General features: G+C 53.4%; 5 protein-coding genes across 5 annotated transcripts; 1 reads left to right on the top strand and 4 right to left on the bottom strand.

The window, feature by feature from the left end:
• Positions 1 to 228: 228 nt before the first annotated feature.
• On the top strand, positions 229 to 1346 carry IUM83_11071 (ubiquinone/menaquinone biosynthesis methyltransferase ubiE; the record flags this gene model as incomplete). The annotated part of the gene is made up of 4 exons (XM_067935613.1): positions 229 to 410; positions 489 to 966; positions 1063 to 1125; positions 1209 to 1346. 4 exons carry the CDS (start codon positions 229 to 231, stop codon positions 1344 to 1346), a joined length of 861 nt encoding a protein of 286 aa, XP_067798849.1.
• Positions 1347 to 3487: 2141 nt separating this feature from the next.
• Positions 3488 to 13744, bottom strand: IUM83_11070 (SMG9 protein; the record flags this gene model as incomplete). The annotated part of the gene is made up of 3 exons (XM_067935612.1): positions 3488 to 3582; positions 12771 to 13635; positions 13706 to 13744. 3 exons carry the CDS (start codon positions 13742 to 13744, stop codon positions 3488 to 3490), a joined length of 999 nt encoding a protein of 332 aa, XP_067798850.1.
• Positions 13745 to 13918: 174 nt separating this feature from the next.
• On the bottom strand, positions 13919 to 14383 carry IUM83_11069 (SMG9 protein; the record flags this gene model as incomplete). The annotated part of the gene is made up of 1 exon (XM_067935611.1): positions 13919 to 14383. The coding sequence occupies one exon, from the start codon at positions 14381 to 14383 to the stop codon at positions 13919 to 13921; it is 465 nt and encodes a 154-aa protein (XP_067798832.1).
• Positions 14384 to 15067: 684 nt separating this feature from the next.
• IUM83_11068 (uncharacterized protein) lies at positions 15068 to 16339 on the bottom strand (the record flags this gene model as incomplete). The annotated part of the gene is made up of 5 exons (XM_067935610.1): positions 15068 to 15234; positions 15299 to 15539; positions 15607 to 15768; positions 15843 to 16261; positions 16324 to 16339. The coding sequence occupies 5 exons, from the start codon at positions 16337 to 16339 to the stop codon at positions 15068 to 15070; spliced, it is 1005 nt and encodes a 334-aa protein (XP_067798746.1).
• A 552-nt stretch (positions 16340 to 16891) lies between these two features.
• IUM83_11067 (Protein Kinase) lies at positions 16892 to 17718 on the bottom strand (the record flags this gene model as incomplete). Its single annotated transcript, XM_067935609.1, has 2 exons — positions 16892 to 17535; positions 17631 to 17718. 2 exons carry the CDS (start codon positions 17716 to 17718, stop codon positions 16892 to 16894), a joined length of 732 nt encoding a protein of 243 aa, XP_067798748.1.
• Between the last annotated feature and the right edge of the window lie 146 nt (positions 17719 to 17864).

The raw sequence follows: 17864 nt of genomic DNA, 5'->3' as shown, positions 1-17864 counted from the left end.
AAACTGGGTAGAGAAATATTACAGTTTATATGGACATGTCAAGTCTCCGCGCATTTGGCAGGATACTTTTACTCGAACGAGTTAACGACTAAATCTGCGACGTGTGAGCCCAGGTGTGTATCCATGTACCATAAACACGGTACACCATCTGACCACCAAGTCGTACTTAGCTCGGCTTTTGCGCTTCATCGCCACGCACGTTGTCGCCCTCAGATCTGCGTGGACAAGATGCCGCTCGTGCCCATGCGTCCGTCGCTCTTGCTGCGCCGCGCGCCCCGCCTGCTGCGCGGTCTGTCCACGGCGTCGTCGGGCTCCAGCTCCGGCTCCACGACGCACTTCGGCTTCCAGCAGGTGCCCGAGGAGGACAAGGAGCGGCTGGTGGCGTCCGTGTTCCACAAGGTGGCGGAGCGGTACGCCTGAGCCCGTCTAATTTTATACGCCCGGATATGACCGACTCGACCGACCTCTCACACTTTGTTATGACGCAGCTATGACGTGATGAACGACTTCATGAGCGGCGGCATGCACCGCGTCTGGAAGGACGCATTCGTGGACGCGCTGCACCCCGTGGGCCCGCTCAAGTGTCTGGACGTGGCCGGCGGCACCGGGGACATCGCCTTCCGCGTGGCGGAGCAGCTGGCCAAGGCCCCCAGCGGCGTCCAGGGCTCGGAGATCACCGTGTGCGACATCAACTCGTCCATGCTGCAGGTGGGCGAGGAGCGCGCGCCCAGAGTGCTGCCCCACGTGGACCCGGCGCTCTTCCGCTGGGTGGAGGGCAACGCCGAGCACCTGGCCTTCGAGGACAACTCGTTCGACGTCTACACCATCGTCTTCGGCATCCGCAACGTGACGCACGTGGACCGCGCCATCCAGGAGGCCTACCGCGTGCTCAAGCCGGGCGGCCGCTTCATGTGCATGGAGTTCAGCCAGGTGCCCAACCCGCTCATCCGCCAGATCTACGACGCGGTGAGTGGGGGACCTGGGAGGTTGGTGGGGGGTGAGATGGTATTCCTGATGTTTTTTTTTTTTTTTTTTTTTTTGTGGTGGTGGTATTGGTGACAGTACTCCTTCAATGTGATCCCGCTGCTGGGCGAGAAGGTCGCCAATGACCGCCCGTCGTATCAGGTGACTAGATTTTTTTTTGTTCGTGGTTGTAGTGGGTTGTGGCGTCGGGTTGACGCGCTTTGTTGCTGTGCTGTTGCGTGTAGTACCTGGTTGAGAGCATCCGTCAGTTCCCGCCGCAGGAGAAGTTCAAAGCTATGATCGAGGACGCTGGCTTCAAGCGCGTTACGTACACGAACTTCACGTTCGGAGTGACGGCCATGCACTCGGGCTTCAAGTTCTAAGCCGTTCCCACGCGAGATTACACAAACTCGCTTTAGAGAACCAAACCTGGGAGCCCCCATGCACCTGGGAAGGTATCTGCATCTATCAACAGCAAGTTCAGCAGCGAAGCAGCTTGAGGCTCGCGTGATATAGGAATGCATATGTGAACACGAATCGACAGAGGTAAAATGCTCGACTCCTAATCACCCTAAATTTGTCGCCTCGCCTCGGTTTGTGCATCATTTTAGGTCTCGCTCACCTACATTTGTCCGTCAAAATGGCACGGTTGTGGTGTGAGTAGGAGTTTTGCGGATCGAGCGCTAACAATTGCGTGTAATCGGCTGTGGCTTCTTCGAAGCACTGGAAAGTCAAGGCCCCCACACCTACCACGCTTTGCCGCCAATCTAGAAAACGAATGAGGATGTATCTTGAAAGAACTTCGATCTAGAGAAGGGTTTTCTCCATCGTCTCGTAAAATCCGCGCTTTAATCGGAGCAGAATGCCTTCAAGAGCTCGACGAATGTACCCATTTGCCAGGAGTGCCTTCACTTTCTGTACCTGTTGTAGAAACGAAAGTTCATCAAGACCGACAGCGAGTAGGCTCTGTTGCTCAGGGTTCTTGAGCTCTGCGGATCAATGGTGAATGCCGTCGTGTAGTCCGCAACGGCTTCCTTGGAGCGGCGGAGCTTCCTTAAAGCATAGCCTCAATTGTTATACGCAGCAACGTTGCGTGGATCGAGTGCAAGAGCAGAAATATAGCCTTCTCGAAGCTCCCCATTTTCCGGAGGTAGTAACCACGGTTGTGATAAAATACAGCGCTACGCGGGTCCAGTGCGAGCGCCTTGGCAAAATCCTGAAGTGCTTCCTCGTAGCGTCCTAGCTGGTCGTAGCAAAGTTCTCGGCTATTAAAACTCGACACGGAGCGCGGTTGAAGCGTGATGGCACGATCGAAGTCAGCGATAGCCCGAGTAGTGTCCTTCATCTTGTCGTACGTGCTTCCGCGGTTGTGATAAGCATTGGCGTTCTCGGGCTCGACGCACAGTGCAACCGTGTAGTCTTGCCCTGCTTCTTCGTAGCATTCGAACTTGTCGTATGAGTATGCGCAGTTGAAACGCTCCGGGTTGAGTCAGCGATAACCAACTCGAAGTTTCCTTGCTTACGGTGGCGGAACTCGTGGTTGTGTTAGGAGTCAGCACTGATCGGTAGAAGCTCAATTGCCCTGGTGAAGTCAGCAAGAGCACCCTGGTAATCACCGCTTCGGTCAAGAGAGATTCCTCAAAGGCGTTGTGCGGATCCATCTTCAGTGCCTGGGTGTAATCCTCCACTGCTGCATCAAATCGCCTCATCTTGTCAAACACAATACCACGGTTGAAGCACGCCTTGAATGAGGCTTATGCTGAATCGCTCGTGAGTATTCGTCAGCTGCAGCCTGGAAGTTACCCTCCTGTCGGTCTCCTCTCGCATGATGAACTTTCGCTTCTATAACAGGTACAGAAAGTGAAGGCACTCCTGGCAAATGGGTACATCTGTCGATCTCTTGAAGGCATTTTGCTCCGATTGAAGCGCGAATTTCACGAAACGATGGAGAAATGCCTTCACTAGACCAAATTTCTTTCAAGATATGCCCGCATTTGTTTTCTAGATTGGCGATAAGGCGTGGCAGGTGTGGGGGCCTTGGTTTTCCCATCTATCCGTCGGGATATTTTCACTGATAGACGAGGTCTTTCAGTAAGCTCTCCGACTTGAATTTCGGGCACGATTGATCCCAACGATGAAGCTCGTTGCGGCTTCTTCGGGCGGGGTGTATCATCCCCACTTAAGTATCCACATTCGCGTCGACTTACAACATCGGGTGGCACTTCTTGATCAGCAACAACGTGTTTCTTCCGTGGTGTCGAGTCTATCACAATGGAAGGATTTGTTTCTCCATTAGCCAGGCTGGTTTCTCTTCGAGAAGTCTGGACATCGTCTGTGGAGGATACTTTCTTTTGCTTCTCAACGTGAATATTGGCCTCTTCGACAATGCAGATGCCGCAAGATGTAACCCTTTCGTGACGAGGTAGTCGTGAATTAGCTGAAGTAGCTCGTTCTCGTCGTCAGTAATTTTGGTATTCGTAACAATGCTTGCCTTTTCAATCGTCCTCACAGTAGGGTCCGTTGCCTAGTTGATCACGACGTTGGACGCTCGGTGTGTCACGTGAGAAATCAAATCGAAAGCAGATTCTCGGATGCGCACGTGAATGTCGGTGTTCTCCTCTAACAGAAGGTCGCTGTTAATCATATCAGAAAAACCTGCATCTTTTCAAGACTTTGAGAGAATGGTGATCGCGCGACAGCCCCAATAGCGCACGCGTCGCCAATAAGCGAATAGCATCGTGGTGAGGTGGAGACACACAATTACAGAACACCCGAAGGGCATCTCGAATCAGCTCAGAGTCTCGCTAGTTGAAATTCTAGAGCAAGTCACGGGGTGTTGGTTGCATTGTGCAAATATATCTGGACTGGCCGTTTCGGTTGGCCCATTCCAGCTCGATTCGTCAAGCCTAAGTGAGAGCGATGAAACAAGCTCGAGTGCACTGCTTCAATGAAGTACCTCCACGGCTTTCCTCCTATCGTGAACCGGAACGAAGCTCTGGATTCGTGACTGTACAACGCAAGTTACTCCTGGCGTGGTGTATTGTCGGTCTGGCCCCGCTCATTCTCCAAATACGAAGCTTCCTGAAATTCGTGACCCCGCACAAGATCACCGAGAGCCTGGTGGTGCCGGCAGATGCAGAAGCCTTAACGAAAAACATGACAGAGTTGTGTCCTGCTCTCGGACTTCAGATGTCGGAAGTGTGGTGGAATCTCGAACCTACCCATTATTACAACGTAAAGCGCGGGCAGCTCTGTCATATCGTTTCACCACAATACAACTGCCACGGCAACTATTTGGTAGAGACCGAGAAAGCGGAGACATCTCACTTGGTTCCAGCAAGCTGTGCTAATGACAGCTATTCCGTACGCTTGTACTTCTATCACGGTACGATTGGATTCTACTCATTCTTTGAAGAAGTTTCAGGCGCGTACTGCACCAAAGATCACACTATTCACGGGGTCATAGATGGCCTTGGCACTTATGACATCAACGGCTGGCTGCTGGCTCAGGACATGGGAAGCTACGGCTATAGGTGGTCGGGTTGGTATGCTACTGTAGGCACTATGTGGGTTGTCTATCGCGCATTTGTCAATCGTCGAAGCTACGTTGCATGCAAGCGGTATGGACAAAAGTGTGATCAATTGGAGGAAGATCTCGACCGGAAAACGGCGATGGTGTTTGTCCACGAGAATATGCGCCTGTCGGCACACGGAGCTACGAACTACCATCGAGTAGTTCTTCTATATCTTTTGGTCGAAGGTATAATGAGTGACTTGTTCCTTCTCGTCGCAACTGAAGGAATATTTTCTTGGGTACAATACATTTCGTTCGGGTACAACCTATCCGGTGTGGTGTTGTTGTGCTTTGAGATGATCGAGAACATGGGTTGGTTACGTGAGAGCACCCGTCTCGCCATTAAACGATTGCTGTTCAGCTACGAGTCCTCGTTAGTTGGCGAGCTATTGAGTGCAATCGGTCAGTCGCATTTCCTCACATCATTGAGCCACTCAGACTTGAAAAAATCTGGGTCTGCGGCTCGCGCAGTTTCTTACTATGTGTGGGGATTAGTAGGTCACGCCTCCATCGTTTTGACGCTCATAGGATTCATCATGTTTGTACGGGTTGTGCGTGCAGTCACCTATATGCGCTGGAAACATGGAGTGTGGTGGAGCATTTTCACAGCTCCGTGCTGCGTCGATACTACACTCGGAATGCTGAACAAGATGAAGATGCTGAGAGGATACGAGTGGAAGGGTGGAAAACTCTACTATAACGCTGCCGCGCTCAAAGCCTTCGGTATTCTCAAAATGGAGGAGGAGGATGGCACCGAGTTCTTAGTCGTACGCAAACTGCATTGGTTGAAGACACCGACAAATGACTTGGTTGTGATTGGAGTCGTCACAGAACAGCTTGTGGAGCCGTGCATTGAACGACCTTGTGTGGGCATGGTGAGCTTTTTGGATCGCAGTTTGGGTGGGCCATTAATTGAAACGGGGAGACAGCGTCCACGCCTGATCCACGGCAGGAGCAGAATTATGCTACGGCCAAGAACACTGAATTTGTTTCCAGCCTCTTAACTGGACAACGAATCTCAACTGGACAAAGAAAACTATTCTATAACAGGCTGGGCGGACTGACGAGATCTATCTGTGGCTCAGCGCAGTGTCCGTTTTAGTTGTTAACCACATTGGCTTCGAAAACTTGCTGTCGCTCATGAAGTCAAGAAGTGTTCTCTCCTTTCGAGATGGACCGCAAGCTTATTTGGCAGCGTCAGCTCAATACAACAGTATTATGACGGCGCAGCGAAAGCTGTTGGTGGCATGGTTCTTCCTCGGTTTGTTGCCACTCATCCTGCAGTCTTGGAGCTACTTGAAATTCGCAACGCCGCACAAAATCACAGAGAATCTGCTAGTGCCACCAGGGGCAGAGGCAAAGACGCTGGATTTAACGGAGCTGTGCCCAATGAAGGGATTTCACATTGGCCATGTCTGGTGGAGTGTGGATACCACACATTACCACACTCTGGAGCATGGCCACTTGTGTCACTTTATTGTTCCTCAGTACAATAGTCATGGCAACTTTATGATTGGGAACAGGAACGTGGAGCCCTTCTTCACAGCACCGAGAGGCTGTGCTAACGAAAGTTTTCCTGTCGAGCTCTACTTTTACCATGGCAGTGTAGGGTATTACTCTTTCTATGATGAGCTTGTCGGTACATACTGCACTATGGACAGCACGGCGTATACTCACGTTGCTGGGGTCGGCACCTTTGATATCAATGGAATCGGTTTAGCACATGACCTCGGTAGTGACGGCTACAGATGGTCGTGCTGGTACAGCATCGCTGGCGCAATCTGGCTAGTGTTTCGTGGGCTGGTGCTGCGAAGATGTTATATCGCATGCAAACGTTATGGTGCTAAATGCGATCAAATGGGCGCGAACCTTCGACGCAAGGCAGCCACGATCTTCGTACATGAAAACCTGCGATTATCAGCACACGGCGCAACTAATTACCAGCGAGTGATGTTGCTGTATTTTCTTCTTGAAGGCCTCATGAGCGATTTGTTTCTGCTTGCGGCTACCGATGGGTCGTTTGCCTGGGTCCAGTACGCCTCTCTAGGTTACAATTTATCAGGTGTACTGTTGGTGCTTTTTGAAATAATCGAGCGAATGGGATGGCTGAGAGAAAACACCCGACTTTTTTTTAAGCGCCTGCTCTTTAGCTACGAATCCTCGCTGCTTGGGGAATTTTTTAGTGCAGTCGGGGAGCCCAGCTTTCTCTCATCGCTCAATCGGTCTGGCATTAAAAATACAAGGCCAACTGCAGTGGTGGTGTCGTACTATATGTGGAGCTTGGTGGGTCATGGCATTATTGTTCTCGTTCTTATTGGGTTCATCACATTTGTGCGAATTCTGCGTGCGGTAACCTATGTACGCTGGAAACATGGCCGCATACGTGAGATCTTTTGGGCACCTTGTTGTGTTGATACGACGTTTGGAGTCCGTAACAAGATGACGAAGCTGGCGGGTTACCACTGGGAAAACGGGAAACTCTACTATAAAGCGGATGCGTTGAACTCGTTCGGGCTGCTCAAGATGGAGGAAGAAGATGGCACTGAATTCCTCGTTCTGAACAAGCTGCGTTGGTTTGAGGTACGAACGGATGATTTGATGGTAATCGGAACCGTGTCCGACGAGCGTGTGGAACCATGTGCTGAACGTCCTTGCACGGGTGTGGTCAGCCTTTTCAACCGTAACTTGGGAGGTCCGGTTGGCGATGCCGAGATTCCTACCTCGGCGGTTATTCGTGTGAGGAACAAAGTTTCTCCTTCTCCCTCAACACTCAGTGTAATTCCCCCACATATCAATTAATAATAATAATTTTACTCGTTCTACACTGTTATTCTAGGTACTTCGATTCGCAAACTGAAAACATATGTTTTCTGGTTCCTGATAGAGTTGGGGTAGGCACTTACTGAAACAACACTCGATTAGAACCATTCATTGGTCTGCGCTAATTCAACTTCTATGAGATGGCTCTTATCTATCGCCTTCACAGAACTGAGAAAACGTCTCCTAACGTTGCCTGAAAGCTTATAGAAACTTGCCGTAAGTTCTTTTCTGTGGCGGTATCGGTTTCAGCGGTGACTCCTAAGCGTTTGCTATTGAAGGAGATGGGGAAAAGGTTCTCCTTGCCATGTGAATCGCGTATTAAACCGGCAGCGCCAACTCCAAACAACGGTGTTCTGAATTCCCAGCGGAAGCTCCTGATAGTGTGGTTTTGCGTCGGCGTGATACCCTTCATTTTGCAGATACGCGGCTACCTGAAGTTCGCCACGCCACATAAAATAACCGAGAGCCTAGTAGTGCCACCAGACACGAGGCACGAGACCGACAATTTGATCGAGCTGTGTCCAATGAAGGGTCTCCATGTTGGCCAAGTGTGGTGGAATGTAGCTATGACGCACTACTATCCATTGGAGCATGGGCACGTATGTCACTTCGTGATTCCTCAGTACAATAGCCACGGAGATATGTTTATGGGAAAAGCCAAGGTCAAACCACTCCACACAGCACCACTCAGTTGTGCTGACGAAAGCTATCCCGTCGAAATGTTCATCTACCACGGCAGCATTGGATACTTCTCTTTTTACGACGAGCTTGTCAGCACGTATTGTACCGTAGACAAGACGGCTTACTCACACGAGGCTGGCTTGGGTACCTATGATATCAATGGAAAAGCTTTAGCGCAGCATTATGCGAGTGACGGCTACAGGTGGTCTTACTGGTACTGCATCAGTGGTGCGAGCTGGATTGTTTTTCGTGGCCTCATTCTTCGACGATGTTACATCACATGCAAGCGCTACGCCGCCAAATGCGATAAAATGGCTGTGAATCTCGAGCGGAGGACAGCCACGATTTTCGTGTACGAAAATCTGAGATTATCAGCACACGGAGCGACAAACTATCAACGAGCGCTGCTGCTGTATTTACTGGTGGAAGGTATAATGAGCGATTTGTTCTTGGTTGCTGCAACCGACGGCTCTTTCATTTGGCTCCAATACGTGTCGCTTGGATACAACCTGTCTGGAGTTCTGTTGCTGTTGTTTGAAATGGTGGAGAGTATGGGCTGGCTAAGCGAAGACTACCGACTCTTCCTTAAGCGCCTGCTTTTCAGCTACGAGGCTTCACTGCTCGGTGAACTCCTGAATGCAATTTGGCAATCACATATCCTTACGTCGTTGAACAGGTCAGATCTGAAGCAGACAAATTCAGTTGCGATCGCCGTATCGTATTACTTGTGGGGTTTGGTGGGACACGGAACAATTGTGTTGTGCTTCATCGGGTTTATCATGTCTGTACGGATACTCCGGGCGGTAACCTACATACGCTGGAAACATGGCCGGATACGTGAGATCCTGTGGACACCGTGTTGCGTTGACTCGACGTATGGAGTCCGTAACAAGATGACGAAGCTGGCAGGCTACCACTGGGAGAATGGAAAACTCTACTACAACACAGATGCGTTGAAATCGTTCGGGCTGCTCAAAATGGAGGAGGAGGATGGCAATGAGTTCCTCGTTTTCAACAAACAGCATTGGTATAAAGTGCCGACGAGTGATTTGGTGGTGATCGGCTCCGTAGCCGACGAGCGCGTAGAACCGTGTGTTGAGCGACCTTGCACGGGCGTGGTCAGCTTTTTCAACAGGAACCTAGGTGGGCCTCTAGGCGATTCCGAGAGATTCCGATCGATTGTTGTTCGTGGGGGCAAAATTCTGCATTCTTCTCTGTCTCCTACCGATTAATTTGTGTTCTTGTTCAATAAAACTTGCTCAAGTAGAATTATCGCTAACAAGTGCACTGAAGTCTTGAGGGGCTTAAGTCGCCTACCTGTGACGTTCGTCGTGCACGCCCCAGTTGAGAGACCGGTTCTCCATTTTCAATTATGCGACTCATAACGTGGGGGAGTGGGCTCTGCTTTCCAGCTAAACCACATTGTAAAGCTAAAGCGCAAGCTCGAGGCAACAACACTATGGCATCTCAGCGGAAGCTGTTGGTAGCGTGGTTTTTCGTCAGCATAGTAATTATCTCCATTGGACACTGCTGGGCGAAGTTGCTGGTCTTTAGGTCTGTACCTGGTGCTACTACATAACAAGGTCTCGGTGATTTTATGCGGAGCTGCTACTGCATGTGCAGGCCACGCACTACTACCTGTTGGAGTATGGTCGCGTTTGCCACTTCGTGGTTCCTGAATACAACTGCCTCAGAAACGTTTTGATAGGAGATGCCAGGGTGCGAGCGTTCCACACAGCACCTAGTGCGAAAGCGGTAGCATTGAATACTTTTCTTTCTACGATGAATGTGTTGCTACTTACTGCGCTTTGGATGTTACTGTATACACTGGAGTTGGGACAATCGACGCCAATGGAACGACATCAGCTCATGACCTTGATAGTACTGGCTACACTGGTAGTGTCGAAGAAAGTCGTACAACTCGGCGATTATCAGCAGGCGGAGCGACAAGTCATCATCGAATTGTGCTGCTGTAAGTTATCCTGGAAAGTATCATAAGCTGCCTTTGTGACGTGATGCATTTTTGGAGAGGCTTTACTTTTGTGGCCGAAAGTTTACACAACCAGTCATGCTGCGACCTACGACGATAGGTGGTCAGTTGGTAGACCACTGAGGGAGCTGTAAGCGTTATGGAAGAAAACCGGTTCATTCATTACCCTTAATAACGACCTGATTCGAGCTAGCAAATATTTTGGAAACACGACAAGCGTTCACCTTTTTGGATGGACGGGGGATGCTGATGTATTGGTCTATCTGTGGCGAGGCGATGTCCGTTTCATATCTGTCTAATTCCTGCCCAAATCAAACCTTGTTGTGATCCATGAAGTTAGGTGGAGTGGCTTCTTTTCAAGATGGACCGCACGGTGTACTTACAGTACCGACTCGAGACAAAAGTATCTTGACATCTCGGCGGAAGCTACTGGTAGCGTGGCTCTTCGTCGGCGTTGTGCCGTTCAGTTTGCAGATACGCGGCTACCTGAAATTCGCCACGCCACACAAAATAACCGAGAGCCTAATAGTGCCGCCAGGCACGAGGCCGGAAACCGACAATTTGATCGAGCTGTGTCCTATGAGGGGAATTCACGTTGGCCAAGTGTGGTGGGATGTAACTATGACGCACTACTACGCGTTGGAACATGGACATGTGTGCCACTTCGTGGTTCCTCAATATAATAGTCATGGGAACGTCCTAATGGGAAGTACTAAGGTAAAAGCATACAACACCGCGCCATCCAGTTGCTCCAACGAAAGTTATCCGGCCGAAATGTTCATCTATCATGGCAGTTTTGGCTATTTCTCTTTCTACGACGAGCTGGTCAGCACGTACTGCGCCGTGGACAACACGGCTTACTCACATGTCTTAGGACTCGGTACGTTCGATATCAATGGAAAAGCATTAGCACAGTATCAAGCTAGTGCTGGCTACAGGTGGTCGTACTGGTACTGTACAACAGGAGCAATGTGGATTATCTTCCGTGGTCTCGTCCTTCGACGATGTTACGTTGCATGTAAGCACTACGGTGGTAAATGCGATCGAATGGGCGTAAGGCTTCAAAGAAAAGCTGTCACGATCTTCGCACACGAAAATCTGCGATTATCCGCTCACGGAGCGACAAATTATCATCGACTGGCGCTGTTGTATTTTCTCCTTGAAGGTCTAATGAGCGATTTGTTCTTGGTTGCAGCAACCGACGGTTCTTTCGTTTGGCTACAGTATTTCTCTCTCGGCTACAATTTGTCTGGAATACTATTGCTGCTGTTTGAAATGGTGGAAAGTATGGGGTGGCTGCGAGAGGACTACCGACTTTTCCTTAAGCGCCTACTTTTTAGCTACGAATCTTCTCTACTCGGGGAACTTGTGAGTTCTATTTGGCAGTCACATGTTATGACATCTTTGAATAGATCAGATATGAAGCAGACGAATTCAGTCGCAGAAGCCGTATCGTATTACTTTTGGGGTTTGGTAGGGCACGGAGTCCTGGCGTTGACCCTCCTCGGATTCATTATGCTCGTGCGAATACTCCGTGCTGTCACCTACGTGCGCTGGAGACATGGTCGAGTACATGATATCTTTTGGGCACCATGTTGCATCGATACGACCTACGGAATCCGCAACAAGATGACCAAGCTGGCAGGTTACCAGTGGGATAACGGAAAACTCTACTACACAGTGGATGCGTTGAAGTCGTTCGGTCTACTCAAAATGGAGAACGACGATGGCAGCCAGTTCCTCGTTTTGAACAGATTGCATTGGTTTGAAGTACGGGCAGATGATTTGGTGGTGATCGGCTCCGTATCCGATGAACGTGTTGAATCTTGCGCTGAGCGTCCTTGTTGTACAGGTGTAGTCAGCTTTTTCGATCGTAAGTTGGGAGGTCCGGCCTGTGATACTGGAAGCACCAAGTTGGGGAATAAAGTTTCACCGTCTCCTCTATCACTCAACGTCATGCCGACTTGATTACGTCGGAGAGTAAATGTTCACCCGCTCAGCGATCAAATCACTCAGCACGCATTATGAACGACGTACAGCCCCAAGATCTCAAAAAATCGTTATTGTGGCTGCTTCAACCTTGCATCTCTCAGCCATTTCTCACTTTCCTGATCTCAAAGCAGTATCAGTGGTGATCACGTGAGGATGTGTACTCGGCTGTAAAGCAGCTCGCTTTGCGAACACCTTCGAATACACGGGAAGCATTGCTCAGCCATTCACGCAATGATAGCGCATGCGGCGGTGGCAGCGGTTTCGATCCGAGTGTCGTCGTCGAGACCGGCACCGTTTGCGATGTAAACGAAGGCGAGCTCGGCAAGCTCAGTACGAATCGCTGGAAATTTTTCGCCGCTTCATCAAAACTGGAATACTTGTAGCTACCAATCACGGCTTGTTTCTTGCTGCGGTCTGCTGCCTTCGTCGTATTTCCACTCGTAGAGATCGAGACCCAGTGAGTAAACTGTTGCTGTCTATGTGGGAATACAAATGACGCCGTGCTAAAACCAGCATTGTGTTCATCGGTCGGGTCACTATAGCTTGAGAGTTTGTATGGCACGCGAACTTGTGCTTCCGGCCACGCAGCTTCGAGCGCTCGCTCATGGGCAGAAAGGAGTTCATTTTCACGGTACAGCAACTCGGAGTCCGCCACGTTATTCGCCACAAACATGAGTTGCGCTGCGTGCTTGTGACTACTGCCGGAGACACTGGGCAGTCGGCACTGCGCAAACTTCTGCTCGATCTTACGTAGAAGATCATAGGCTGAAACCTGAAATGCCAAGCCGTCATGCACAAGCACCACATAGTGGCAAATGGCACACAAGAAAACCGCGATCTGGTACGACGCAGCCTCCACCTGTTGCTCGGGCGTAAGAGCCCCGAACCTCAGGCTCTCGTTGCGATCCAGCACGTCAGCCAGCATGGAGCTGCTCAATAGCGGTTGCGAGTCGAGCAGAATCGTGGGGTGGCCCGACCCGCCCACCATGGAAATTGCCAAATCCACTCCAGTGGTTTCGTGGTGGTCCATCACCACAGCCTCCAAGCTTCTTGTCGAGAAAATCGTCTCCTTCTGTCCTCCAATGTCCTTCTCCGCCAGCAACGACAGTACCGTGGACTTCCCCACTCCTTCGAGCCCCATCACCCCTACCACTGTGAAATTTGTAAGTTCTAAACAATTTCCTAATTTCATCGACAGGTCTGTGGCGAACTGCATCTGCGGTGTGATGAGCTTCACACTGGTGCTTGGAGGTACAATCTTGGTCTGTTGAATAGTCGACGCTCTCCTCGGCCCTGGAGAGCTACTTGCTCTTAAAGTGTGTGGAGACGGTGCTCTTGAAACCGAACTGCCACTAAGTCGTGTGTTCACCTGCAGTTGGGGAGCATCGGGCTCGTAGAGCACGCCGGAGGACGCGCCGCTCGGCGGCCGCAGCAGCATGGACGGCGGCTTGGACATGATGGCGGCGGGGGCTGTCGTGCGGCTGCGCGGCCGCTGTGGGCCGCGGAACGCGCGCGCGGGCCCATTTCCTGGCCCTGGAGCCGCGCCCATACTGGCTCGGGACGGGGCGCCATGACCGGCGGAGGCGCTGCTGTTGCGGCGGTTGCTGCCGCTGCGCTGCAATATAGAGAGCCAATAGAGAGGTGAGGAGGCGGCGGCGTGGGCGCGCGCGGGGCAGGCGGCTCACCTTCTGGCGCTGCTTCTGCGGGGTGCTCTCGCGATCCATAATTGCGCTCTTAGGCGTGGACTGACAGTTGGCGAGCGGTGAACGAACCTAGCTCGCCAAGTGTATATCCCGTAAATAAAGACATCCGACCACCACAATTATCTATAGTGCAAGCAAGTGAGGCTATTTGAATGTGGCAAAACTGGGGGCATACATTGGCTAAGTTACTTTCTGCTACACGCGCCGGTACTTGTCCTGGCGCTGGCGGCGGCCGCGCGCCGCCGTGGTGGAGGCCGCGCCGCGCGCCTTCTTGCCGCCCTTCTGTCGCCGCTTGGTGTTGCGGGACACGAAGGCGTCGCGCTCGTCCAGCTCCTGGTCGAACAGGCCCAGCGCCTGGCTCAGAGCCGTCACGGGCTGATTCTTCTGATTCTGCTTCTGAGTCTCCTGCTGCTGCCGCTTGAGCGCGCGCTCCGCGTCCAGCGCGGCCTCCGCCTGCTTCTCGGCGCTCTTGGAGGCCAGCAGGTCCTTGGCCGCCGACCGGCCGCCGGCCACCACGGCGCCGCTGGCGTCCAGCGCCAGGTCCAGCTCCGAGAACAGAGACGCCATGGCCGACTTGCCCGCGGACGACGCCGACACCACGGCGCCGCTGCCGGTGGCGCCCAGGGACGTGCGCAGACTCGAGACGAAGGGCGTCGCCATGCAGGTCGAACAGGTGAGGAAGTGACGGTTGGTCGCAACTAGCGGAGGTTTTGATTGGCTGGATGGAGGAGGAGGGCACTATCGCGGGGTGGGTGGGGTAGTGACATGAGCCACTTCAACTTATGGTAGTAGTAGGATGAACGGAACCGTGTCGAGGAGGAACCACGCCAGCAGCAGCTTCTGCTAAGTCTTCATAACGCTGTTGTATCTAGCTGATACTGTCATCTGGCCGTGTGGCCCATCTGGAAGCGCTTCATTGTGGCAGGAAGTTCTCGAAATGCTTGATATTGGCACCTTTCCAACATAGCTTTCGTCCACCAATGTCTCTCTTTTTTAGTATCCCTGGGAACAGGTTCAGTTCGCTGAAAAACTTGCCACCTGAGTGGTGATGCCACCTCCCCGTTTCGAATTATTGAAACCAGGAAAATGTTCCCAACTTGCTCATAATTACGAGACACAAGGAGAACCAGGCTACAAGTAAATACCCATCGCTTTGTGCTCACCCGCATATGATCATAAGCACACGCCACCACTGCGAAGTCTTCGCTCAATTGATCGCGTTTCGCTTCGTGCGATGTAACTTCGTCGTGAGGAAAATGCGCGATAGACAACCCACACCGACCACCTAAGCTGTAGCTTCCGGTGCAGGTGCGGATGGGGTCTCTTTTTGTGTAGTTGGCTGGCTTAAAGATCGTTTGTGCTAGGGGAGGCTATGCTTGTTGTGACGGAGTCGAGTGTGACGGCGACGATGGCGTCAGATGCAGTGGTTTGGAGCTGGTCGTGGAGTAGCGATTCCCACACGACATCAAGCTGCTGCCGTGCAGTGTACTCGGACGCCAACTCCGCGAGCACTGATCCAACGCAGGACAGGAGTGAGCAGGCGGGAGGTTCAGGCTCCTTTGGCGCTTTTCGTACCTTCTGGAAGCAGGTCGGCCGCGAGTTCTTTGGTCCAGTCGTCGAGAACGTCAGCAGCCACGGCGAGTGCCGGTGGGGTCGCAGCGCGAGACAGGTCGATCTGCTGGGTAAAGTATGACTTGACCATGGCCTGCAGCACGTCATGGAAAACGTCGCGGATACACTCGTCGACGAGCGACGCGAGCACACCGCCGGCCAGCGAGGCCGCGAGGTCTTCCCTGCGCTTGGTCGTCGTGGCCTCCTGAGCAACAGCGACCACCCACGTGAGATGATAATGGATGCATGCATGCAGGCCAAGGTCCACCCACCTGCAGGCGTGTCTCGCGCAGGACGTCGAGCAAGCAAGTCGGCACGATGCTGGTCACTTCCTGGAGCAGAAAAACGTCGAGCAGGTCCTGCGCCTGCCGCGCAAGTCGCAGGTTCCGACGATGCCGCCCCGCCCGCCGCCGCCGGAAGAAGCGATACTCGCGCTGCAGGGGAAATACATTATGTACATGTAAGCAACCGCCGACGTCGCCATCGACAAGAAAGCTACCGACAGGACCTGGATCGTGGCGGCGGCGGCGTGCTGCAACTTGGACATGGCGGCGATCGAGCGCATGCGCTGGCTGCGCATGGAGGCAGCTCGAGCAGGCCGCTCGATCTCTACACTGGACGCACTGCCATCGCTATCGCTGCCGCTGCTATCATATTCTTCGTCGCCACTGCTGCTGCTGCATCTCAGCGGCTTGGTCGCTCTGCATTTGCTGCTGCTGCGGTGCCGCCGCCGCCGCCCCGTGTCGGTGGGGAAGACTGGCGGCAGGTAGACGAAGGCGACTTGCGGCTCGCGCGGCCTCCGTCGGCGGTGCCGGCCGTCCCACTGCGTGGTGTCGGCGTCAGCCTCGCGCTGATTGCCACACCTGGCTGGATTTCTGAGCGGCGGCAGCAGCAGCTCGCTCGGCGGCGCGTGCCGCGGCCTCCTGCCTGCTTGAAGCGGGCGTTAGATCCGGCGCTCCCCATCGTGCTGATCCCTCGCGCCCACGCACCTGCTCGGCGGGGCATTGCGCTCGTCGTTGTTGCAGCGCGCACAAACGGACGACTTAAGTCGCCGGTGCGGGCCAAAGATAGGGCGTGCCGAGAGCGAGATGCCGGCGAGAAAAAAAACATGTCGGCCACGGACGGACGGTGGCGGACGGCTGGCTCACCATTCGTTCGCGGCAACTTGCCGAGAGAGTCTTGGCTCGACAATGTTGGCAAGCAATATATGTACTGTAGATGGAAGGTGCTGGTGTTAAACGCGCTCGACTGGACAGATCTCGATGGCACGCGAACTTCAGCATTTGCGCCCAAGCAGAATGCCACATCAGCGCAATAGGCAAGAGCAACCACACACACACACACACACACACACACACGTAGCACGGGTTAAATAGTGGAGATTGTATTCTACTGCTGTTTTCTAGATTTCAAGGAAATGTGGACGACATTGCTACTCGCTACTCTGCTACGGCGGTCGCTATCGACTGCGCCGTGGGTCCTTTAGATATATAGATATATGGATAGCGCTTGGGGGGAGGGTGCGGCTTGATGGCCGGGCTCAACGGCGTGGCGCGCTCACTGCAGCATCTCGTTGGACAGCTCGAGGTCGAGCGCCTCGTCGTGGCCGTTGAGCTGCACGAGGAAGCCGCCAAGCAGGTGGAGCTGCTTCTGCAGCTGCGTCATGCTGGGGTTGTCCAGCAGCTTGATGGACTTGAGCTGCGTGTTGGGCGTGCGCCGCGCCACGTACTGCACGGCGCAGCGGTCCACCTGCGAGTCACCCAGCGCGATGACCTGCTGCGGCGCGCGCTCCTGCTGCTGCACGTACGCGCCGTGGGTCTCCACGGGGGGCTGCTGCAGGAAGCCGCGCTTGGCCAGCAGGTCGCGGTACACGGCGATCTTCCACTCGATGGGGCGGTCCGGGAACGCGCTCTCGAAGTTGGAGCGCGCGCTCACGATGGTCATCTGCGCCAGCAGCGGCGCCACGTTGGGCAGGAAGCGCTGGCACGAGCGCTCCACCCAGCCGGTGAGGCCGTTGGTCACGATGCAGCAGACGCCGAGCTTGAGGCAGGCGGACAGGAAGCTCTCGACCTCGGCGGCCAGCTCCTCCAGCACGGGCGCCAGCTCGGCGGGCACCTCGAAGGCCTCGTCCTCGGACGAGAAGCCCAGCTTGGCCAGGTGCGTGTTGGGCAGCAGCGTGTCGTCCCAGTCCAGGATGATCACTGCGGGGCGGAAGACAAAGCACACGGGCAAGAGGCATGCGGATGGTGAGCGACGAGCGAAACAGGCAACAGCGGAAGAGAGGAATGCAACGTACGCGGCGGCGGGGCGACCTGGAGCTGCTCGACGACGGCCGAGGCGGGCTCCTCGCGGACGGCGGTGGTGACGACGCGGCTGACACCCATGTAGAGGTTGTGGTGGCGCTTGGTGCAGGTGGGGAAGAGGTCGTTGCAGTGCTCTGGTAAATTCGCTTTTGAACGAATGCGAACGAAGCAGCGCGGAAACGAGTCGGCAGAGCGAAAGGGCGCGTGCGCCCCTTCTCTACCATCGA

The sequence above is a fragment of the Phytophthora cinnamomi genome (genome assembly GCF_018691715.1).
Source record: "Phytophthora cinnamomi strain GKB4 chromosome Unknown Contig7, whole genome shotgun sequence".
NCBI classification, from domain to species: Eukaryota; Oomycota; class Peronosporomycetes; order Peronosporales; family Peronosporaceae; genus Phytophthora; species Phytophthora cinnamomi.
Note: the sequence above shows the minus strand (reverse complement) of the source record. Positions and strands in the feature narration are given on the sequence as shown.